This window comes from Atta colombica, unplaced genomic scaffold, assembly GCF_001594045.1.
Source record: "Atta colombica isolate Treedump-2 unplaced genomic scaffold, Acol1.0 scaffold47, whole genome shotgun sequence".
Taxonomy (NCBI): Eukaryota; Metazoa; Arthropoda; class Insecta; order Hymenoptera; family Formicidae; genus Atta; species Atta colombica.
Window position 1 is genome coordinate 1,933,955 of NW_017259536.1, and position 9,739 is coordinate 1,943,693.

General features: G+C 31.7%; 2 protein-coding genes across 2 annotated transcripts in view; one reads left to right on the forward strand and one right to left on the reverse strand.

The window, feature by feature from the left end:
• Window positions 1–5,832: 5,832 nt before the first annotated feature.
• On the forward strand, window positions 5,833–7,918 carry LOC108691564 (RNA-binding protein pno1). The gene is made up of 3 exons (XM_018199358.1): window positions 5,833–6,058; window positions 6,843–6,932; window positions 7,363–7,918. The coding sequence occupies exons 1-3, from the start codon at window positions 5,975–5,977 to the stop codon at window positions 7,891–7,893; spliced, it is 705 nt and encodes a 234-aa protein (XP_018054847.1). The 5' UTR covers window positions 5,833–5,974; the 3' UTR covers window positions 7,894–7,918.
• A 149-nt stretch (window positions 7,919–8,067) lies between these two features.
• LOC108691563 (protein TSSC1) overlaps window positions 8,068–9,739 on the reverse strand; it is a 1,986-nt gene continuing 314 nt past the window's right edge. Inside the window, exons 2-6 of the mRNA XM_018199357.1 lie at window positions 9,404–9,629; window positions 8,994–9,211; window positions 8,704–8,885; window positions 8,343–8,633; window positions 8,068–8,264 (exon numbers count right to left, since the gene is read on the reverse strand). Of these exons, the coding sequence (XP_018054846.1) occupies window positions 8,102–8,264; window positions 8,343–8,633; window positions 8,704–8,885; window positions 8,994–9,211; window positions 9,404–9,629 (1,080 nt within the window). The 3' untranslated portion in view covers window positions 8,068–8,101. The remainder of the gene's footprint in view (window positions 8,265–8,342; window positions 8,634–8,703; window positions 8,886–8,993; window positions 9,212–9,403; window positions 9,630–9,739) is intronic.

Here is a 9,739-nt window from a genome sequence, read left to right on the forward strand (position 1 = left end):
GTCGTCACCGGTGCGGCGGGTGCTTGAAGTTAGCTTACAGACTGCCGTCGAACCGCGCCAAATCCGAAACGAGAAATCTATATATATATAAATATATATATATGAAATAAAGAATATTAGATACCTATATATTATATTTGTAGAAACGATTGAGCAACACACACGTGAGAGATATCGCGCTATGATTATATGGAGAAAATATTACAATTATATTATTACCTATTATTACACAAAGTGAATACACAACATAGTAATTTGCTAATTGTATCTTTTAATAATTATTGTAGACACATTGATGAAAAAGGTTTTTTTCTTGTTATTAATTATTAATTACCATAGACTTATAAGACAATGAAAAATGTGTTATAAAAAAACGATGCGTTTGCTTGTTTTATATTGTATTCTACCCATTTTCATCGAGCGATTCGCCACATTCTAATTGTTATGTGCTATCCAACGCAAGCATAATTTATATGTAATTTTTTACATTATTATTTTTATTTTATCTTCAAATGTGATTATACATCGCAGCTTGTTTATGCAGCGTTTATTCAATCAACATTTCCAGATGATCTATCGAAAGTATAATTGCCGCGTTAAAAAATTATAAAAGCATGATTTACTATGAGATAATAGCAAGTTATTTGTTTGTTATTAAAATTATTATTCGGTATATAATATAAAAATTCAATTTTATTTTTGAAATATTTTTTTAATTGTATCTTATCATTTGTTTTATATTTGTAACGCGCAAAAAAAAAACACGAATCATAAATGAATTCTCTCATTTTTAGGCTTCATATGAAAATTGCATTAAGATAACGCATTTTTTTGTCTGAATCAATTTTTATTCACATTCAGAGTAATATCATATATTTATATCCATTCCATGTCAGTCACCTCTCTTGGATGATAACATCCAATCAAAGGAGAAGACGTATTGATAAGATTTTTGTATCTTGTACGATTTTTTATAATTGAAAAACATGTTATATATATTGAAATGGAATGATTTTGCGAATGGCAAGTCCTTTGTATAAGTATGTATCACAAGAATTATTTATGCGGATTATCTACGTATGGACCTGTTAACCTTTCAGATCAGATGTTATCGAGAATCGAATGAAGTCAGTCTCTTTTGCAATTCTATTAACGAAACGTAATGGTTATTCGCGTAATATATTTTTTATAAAATTTAGATGTTCCAAAAACTATATTCTAGCAACGACTGTGTCAGCATAAAAAATTTGCGAAAATAATTTCTACATAATTGTTAAATTATAATTATCTTCTCGATTATGTGCACGATATATAACTTTATAACGAAATTTTGTTCCTATTGAAACTTCCTTGAAACGTGTCGGCTAATTGTAAGTGAACTATTTTTTTTCCATTAATAGTGATATAAAGTATAAATCAAAGACGTAACAAAACAGCTGGGCAGAATAATAAAGCGAGAAAGTGCGAGAAAGAAAGACAAATTGAGTGAAAGAGATATCTCCGCTATTACGAGTATTTAATATTCGTGGCTTTATTAGGGGCTGCGCACAATCAAGGAATAGGAAACAAAACAAGAATTTCAACCTATCAGAAACTATGTATTCCACAGTACATGGTTTCTGATAGGTTAAAATTCTTATGAACTTTCTATAATAAAGCATTCTCTTGAATTTTATGGCTGCAGCATAGACTTTTACATAATACGTAGTGTATAGCGATTCAACCAGGGGATCGGTTCTGTATCTTGAAACGAGATGAAAATTATAAAAATGAACGAATTTACTAGAATACTGATAATTTCATTGGTCAACATCTAGTAAATTTGTTCACTTTTGTAATTTTCACTTTGTTTCAAGATACAGAATCGATCCCCTTTTCGAATTCTTTTTTTCCTATTACTTCAGGGAATAAAAATATTTTGATTAATTGATTCTCTTATGCCCATTTCCACAAACGTAGAAAATATCTATATTCGTAATCCTTCCTTGAGGAATGAAGATTTCTTGTTCTTCATTTCACGTTTCATAAACGTTTCATAAATCGTTGATCAAATAAGAAGTCTTATTAGCTTCCTTTTCTCGGTTATGCGTTTTCTTGAGGAGAAAGTGCAAGTTTCATAACCAAGCAAACCTCCAAATTTATTTTGTCATACCGGTTTACTTTCGAGCTTTTAATTAAAATAGCTTTTAATTTAGATCTATCGCATCGATAATTATTTTCGATAGCTATTTTTCGGAAATAAACTGTACTAAAAGCATTTTCTTTCCTCCTAATAAGTATTATGGCGAATTCGATTGAAAGCATTGATGTATATTAAAGCTATTGTACACTGATTTAATTTTAGTACAAAAATAAAATGCAATTGTCTCGAATTATGAAATATATATTTTATCTAATAGTGCAATAAAATATATTGAGTATTTCATGATTTAATCGATTTTTATGTTTATTTAAAAACATATATTTACGTTATTTTGTATATGTACGGCGGTTTTAATGTACATCAATGCGCAATAAGTGCTTCCAATCAAATTCTTTATTAGTTTTATTTTTGTCCATTATTGTTGCAAAATGCTTAATCACAATCTTATTTAATCAACAATGCTTTTATAATCTTTATTATTCGTAATTCACAATATTAGATATGCATATACTATATATTATGACATGCTATCATAGTATAACCAGTAGAGACATTCAGCGAAAAAAATGTGTGTTCGCGCAGGTATGGCTGCGCAGCTTTTGTTTTGAATCCAATGAAATGCAAGATGACAAGAACGTACATATTATACAGATCCCGTGTGAGCAGATATCTGTGGCAAAAGAAGACAATTTAAGAGCTATGCCATAAATATTTTTAAAAAATAAATAAAAAAAAAGAAAAATTATGTTATGTATTAAACAATGCAGTAATAATAGTAAAAATTCACAATACACTTTTTTTCATTATCCCAAAGATAAGGTAAGTTTTTAATTTACAAAAAGTAAGTAATTTATGCTAACTTAATTAAACATAATCAAATGTAATTTTGTGAAAAAAGATAATATTTTTACATTGATTATGTTATTATATATTTACAAGGCATTCTTAATTATGTTTTTTAGACCAAAGCAATGGACTGTGGCATGGGGCATTATATCCTCTTTTGGTCCTGGATTTTTCAAACATTAACATGAAGGATGCTCACGTGACTATGACACAGAGATAAAAAATGCCGACACGGAGTATCCTTACTGGTTATACTGTGATGCTACCCTCAGTAGATTACTAAAATCCATAAAATATTCCTTCCTTTGAGAAGGCATGAGACTTGAGATTCGTTTATGAAACAAGGAGACCTTGAAAAATTGAGGAATCTTTCATGGAGGCTTTCTTCACCTTTAATAAGGAAGAACTATGAATATGGATGTTTATTACTAAGGCCGGTATTCATAGTCAGATCTTATATCTTATTATCAGATCTTATCTTAGGGCGGTATTCATAGTCGAGTCTTATTTTAAGACCGTCTTAAGTAATGTCTTAAGACATTAATGCAGCCTTTTGATTGGTTCGTGACTTCTTAAAACGATCTTAAATATAAGGTCTATGAATACTGATCTAAGTCTTAAGCCATAAGAAAATGAGGAATTAGTCCGAATCTATAATAAATGTTTTAAGCTATAAGAAATTAATTAACAGTTGAATACAAGGAGAATAATTAATTGTGATTCGTCCATTCTTTATGGCTTAAGGCTTAAAAATCTATTGTAGATGCGGGATCATAGTCAATTATTCTTCTTGCATTCGATTGTAAAGATGCGATTTCATGATGCGGAATTGGCGAAACGCTTGTGATTGGTCATGGCTTCATTCCGTCGATTCCATTCCGCTAAAATGTGTTTTCCTACCCATGGCGCGGAATTTCCGGAATGCGCAAGTAGCATTGACCAATCACAAGAACCTTCCTGTAGATCAGTTTCATTAGATCCACAGGAATTTGTTATTGGTTTGCATTGATTGCGCATCTGCGAGTTTCGCTCCATGGGACATAAAAAACTAAATTCTTGCGGATTGGAAATCACACATACAGGGACTCCGACTTCATTTTGTGTACCCATTTTGATTTTGATTTATATTTTTGCCTTTCTGTATATTATACAACATTCTGACTATATTGATCTTCGTATTTCTCTGGAGACTTAATTAATTACCTTCAGAGTTATGTTGAAATCCTATCACTCCATTCTTGTTATTTATCAAATATTAAACAAGAATGATATAACATCCGGAGAACACCCAGATGAGAATTCGAACACTTCTTAGCATGTTGATTAATCATGCACTTGTAAGAGACAGTTTTCTCCATTTAAACCAGCTTAACGAGGTTAGTTTTTATAAGTACACGTACACATACAAGCATCGGCGGAATCTGCAAAAGAAATAAATTTGCGCAACAGAAAATGGTGGAATCGGCGGAATGAAGCCATGACCAATCACGAGCTTTCCATCAATTCCTCACCATAAGATCGTCGTCTCATGGAGCGGAACAGAATCAGTGCGACCAATCACAACTCTGCATTAGTCTACTTTTTTTTCTGCGATTGTGATTGGTCGCACAGTTCCAGTCCGCTTTTAATTTTCGCTCCATCTAAATTCGGATCTACAAGTTACGTTCAGCAAATCTGAGGTGTTGGAGTGCTCTTATATTATATGTCACGTGCACTATAAAAAAAGAGAACTGACGCTTCAGATTTGCCAAACATAGCTACAATAGGTGTTTTAAGCCTTAAGCCATAAGAAATTGATCAACTACCTCGAATGCGAAGAGAATAATTGATTGTGATTCGTTCATTTGGCTCTTATGGCTTAAGGTTTAAATTCCTATTGTATATCTGGACTTACGGGCTGTGTTTCAAATTTATTGCCAGCACTGAAAATGGTACGTTACGTGCACTATAGATTTTCAGTACTGACAGTAAATTTTGGAATATCTTCGTGTACGGACGCCTTTAAGGTATCCTTACATGGGGCAAGTTCAAAACGGCAAAGCGGCTAGGCGAATGAATGTGAGTGGTTCTTACTTATGGTTTCAACCATGCTTAATTGCTCGGCGAGCAGACCAAGTCGTTTTATCGACTTGAACACGCCCATGGAAACGTCGAACGTCGCGTATCGTGAGCTTAGGAAGTTTGTCGCGTCGCAAGCTCCAACATGTTCCTATCACAGCTCCTACTCATTCTATCAAGCGCGTTAAAATGAATAAGAGTTATGGAGCATATTACAACATATTGAAAGCACGCGACGCGAACAAATCTAGGGGCTCTGCACGATAAAAGCAACAGGGAACAGACAACAGAGAATAAAAATTTCATCTATCAGAAATCATGTACTTGTATACAGTTTCTGATAGGTTAAAATTCTTATTCTCTGTTCCTTTTATTGTGTGGAGCCCCTTACTATTCACTAAAAATAGATCATGCGCTCAAAATTGACGAATAGCAAGTTCATGATACTCGACGCTTGATGCTGCCATGTAAAAGTATCTTTATCTGCCTTTTTCTAAAATCATCGTTCCACCCTTAGAATATATATATAAATGGAAGGGGCATTGCCTATACTTCTCATGACTCGCGCTGCAAAAATCTATTCGAGAGAAAAAAGTAGTAAGGGATAAATGTTTTCAACGCGCATTCGTTAGTTCCGTTCGTGTTCAAGTATCGCGTGTGGAAGATCGGGAAGCAGCGATGATGGAAGGGGCGATGATGGACAGCAAGAACGAGGAACAGACGCATGCGCATTGCGAACATTTGTCTCTTACCTTTCTCTCTCACACAGATGTTAGCTTCATGCTTCATGTTCAGCGACTTATTCCCTTCCATTTATATGTTTAAGGTTCCACCGTCCACGTGAGAATAAACGCGACAAGAAAGGACGGACTATTCTTGAAAAATATATTTAAATATAAGTAGAAAAGAAAGAAAATCAGAGGAGAAATGAGTATGGATCAGCATCAGCAAGAGATTGAAATGGAGAAAACAGCCAAAAAACGTCAAGCCAACGATGATTGCATGATGGAGGTATTAAACAATATTCTGAAATTGAAGACTATTTTAATCAAGAAATAACTATATTTTGTAAAAGAAGCCTTTTTAAAATTGTGTTTTATGATTTTATAATTATTATTTTTATCGTTACATTATAAAGTTAAGAACACAAACCCGAATACTCCGGATAGTATGAAACATTCAAGCAATATTTTAGCAACATTACAACGTTGCTGTAATATTGCTGAAATTTTCATTCATAGAAATAAAATTGTTCCTGTGTTACACAGTTACATTATCAATGATTTTATATCAGTTATATGTCTGTATTCTGTAATTATTAATGACATTGTCAGTATCTTTATATTATGTCGTACATGTATTATTATATATGATAAAAAATAACGATAAATTGTTATTAAAAGATGGTTTTCCATTTTCTAGTTAGCACGTGGTTAATCTTACTTGCTTGTGGTTTTAGACTTAATCTCACCTGGTGATAATATAAAAATGTATTTTTTTAAGCTGTGACTAATCACTGATAATTTTGTAATGGTAGCTTTAAAAGTTACTACAAAACCATCAGTTTAATGATTAATCATGAAAAATTAAGGATAAGAATCAATCATTGAAAAATTTTATAATAAAATTAAAAAGTTATGTGTGTGCAAAACTGCTTTTTTGTTGATCACTGCCAATTGTTTTAATATTTATAAAATAATTACTTAAATGACATAACAGATAGTTAATGTTTTGCTTATGCACTTGTATATAAAATATTCACTAATAAAAATAATAAAGATTTCTTGTTCTATAGATAGAAATAGTTAATGGAATAAAGGGAAAAGTAAAACAGCATTCAGCTAAAAAGAAAGCCAAGAATGTACAAGGTGGAGAACAAAGAAAGGTAATATGATGTACAACAAAATATAATATATAATGCTTGCATTCAGCACACAAAATTAGTTAGTACTTAGTGATTCTTTAATATAATTGGTTCCTACAGTTAGATCCAGCGAAGAATTAAATGCAAGAATCAATGGCTGCATTTAACTGAAAAAGTAGCAACTGTTATAAAATTCTTTAATATGATTGGTCTCGCCTTTAGTTTCTTTGGTTTCTTCTAAATGTATAAACCAATCATATTCAAAAATTTTACAGCAGTTGCAAAGCTGCTTTTTCTGCTGAATGCAGCTAATGGGAAAAAAAATAAAAGACATGTTTTTTAAAATAATTTTTTTTTAACAAAGTTATTTTTTAGAAGGATAAAAATTATCTTTAAATATAATGAAAAATAACTTATATATAAACTTAAGTTTAAACAAATGTGATTCTAGATATCAGTACCAGCACACAGATATTCGCCTTTGAAGGAAAACTGGATAAAAATATTTACACCCATCACTGAACATCTGAAATTGCAAGTACGTTTCAATGTGAAGACTAGAAATGTAGAAATTAGAACGGCACCAGAAACACCAGATATTTCGCATCTCCAAAAAGGGGCAGACTTCGTAAAAGCATTCATCTGTGGATTCGAAGTGGAGGACGCTTTGGCTTTGTTACGTCTGGATGATCTCTTTGTAGAATCTTTCGAGATACAAGATGTCAGGCAACAAATGAAAGGAGATCACCAGTCTAGAGCAATTGGAAGATTAGCGGGTAAAGGTGGAAGAACAAAGTTTACCATTGAGAACGTAACAAAAACTAGAATTGTGATAGCTGATACCAAGATACACATCCTTGGTTCTTACCAGAACATACAACTAGCTCGTAGGGCGATATGTAATTTAATCTTAGGCAGTCCTCCTTCCAAAGTTTATGGACAATTAAGAAATATAGCTAGCAAGATATCAGAACGATTCTAAATAGAATATACATATTCTATTTGTACATATATACGTGTATATAAACATATTATTAATTATAAAATTATGTTTGGTATTATGTATACATTTATATATTATGTATACTTCATATTTTTTTCATATATTATAGAAAAATTAAATTTATAATAAAATAATAAAATAATGTAAGGTGTGTATAATATTATTTTTCGCTAAATATATTACATATTTATAGAAGTATTTGATATTTATATTTACGCGGTACTTTATTCAGAACCAATCGACCATCGTAACTGAGAGACGCGAAAGTCCAAGGATCAGCAGACGACCATTCTACTGCATATACACTGTCTTCATGCTCCTCGTATCTTCCTACCAAACCGTCTTCTAATCTAAAATATTGTAGACATAAAACATTATACTTTATGCATGAATTGACTAAGAAATTATACTCTGATATATTTATTTACTTTTTTTTTCCATAAGATTCTTCGTTTTGCGAAGATTCGTCTGATATCAAATGACCGAACGGTTCAGACGATATGGATGCAATACTGCATAATATCACTCTGGAGTCACTGCTAGACGTTAAAACGAGTTGATCATGAAAACGGTTAATCCTTATGTTCCACACCCAGTGTGAATGTTCCATACGTGACAACACTGGTTCCGTGGGTAGTCGGATATCCCAGAACTTCATGTATCCATCATCACCGCAAGTAGATAGAAAATACTGACGATTTGCATTGAAATCCAAATCCCTGAGAAATGAGTTACACGATGAAAATAATATGAATTCAATTCTACCAATCTTTACGATATCATTATTACCTAATAATTTGCGAATGTGCAGATAAAATAGACCAAGCGGCATTGGCTGGACTCCTAAAATCCCATCCACGAACATTGTTATCATTCAGGGTTACAAACTGATTAGCACCATTATGAGGATTCCATTTACCATTCGTAAATCGTGGCTGACCCTTGCCTGCTAAAGTGCCCGCTACTGTCACCTGAACATATAAAAAAATTATTAAAAGATCAGTTTTAAAAATAACAGGGATAAATTCGATGTATAATGTTAGTAATTTCGATCATTTAAAAAAATAAGAGATCAATACCCGTGGTCCTTCAGTTAGATCCCACAAAACAAAATTATTATCTACTACTGACACTATTTTCTTGCTATCCATAGGGTGATAGGCAATAGTTTTGAGATCAGTACCATATGGAGTCGTATCAATATCAGCTAATTTATTGAGCTGAAGAATATCGTTAGTGTACTCTTTTATCTCAGGGAATTTCCAAAGTGCTCCTTTCATCCGGCAGATACCTTCCTCTACAAAAATAAATTCTTTGAAGCATCAAAACACATTTAATATCATAAAATATAATTATTAATACTAGAATTAATATAACTATTAATTATTAAAATTAACAATATAATTAATAATAATAAATTCACAATCGATTTCAATTTGAATGATAAAATGTTATTTTAAGAAATTAAATATGTAATAGACTTATTTACCACTTAAACTATTGTAACATGTAATAAATACATCAGATTCAGTTGGAGAAGCCTGTAAAGACCAAATTTCTCCTATTGAATGCTGGAACACTTGAGTCTTTAAATTGCCTGTTTCCTCGTTAAGCTCCACTAAGTGAACTTGGTTGTTACTGAATTTTAAAGACTGCGTTCCTACCAAGAATCTTACAATATCTGTCTCGGCTGTTTGAGCTGACAGTGCTCTAGTCTAAAACATGAAATAGCATAATTTCTTTCAAATATAATTTAAAATTTCTACATTTAAATTTACTATACACAAGTAATATTTAAATAGCAAATAATAGACAATGTTACTTG

Coding starts and splice junctions, on each gene's coding strand:
- LOC108691564 (XM_018199358.1), top strand. CDS start 5,975: ATGAGTATGGATCAGCATCAGCAAGAGATTGAAATGGAGAAAACAGCC. Junction 6,059..6,842: donor ACGATGATTGCATGATGGAG/GTATTAAACAAT, acceptor CTTGTTCTATAG/ATAGAAATAGTTAATGGAAT. Junction 6,933..7,362: donor AAGGTGGAGAACAAAGAAAG/GTAATATGATGT, acceptor ATGTGATTCTAG/ATATCAGTACCAGCACACAG.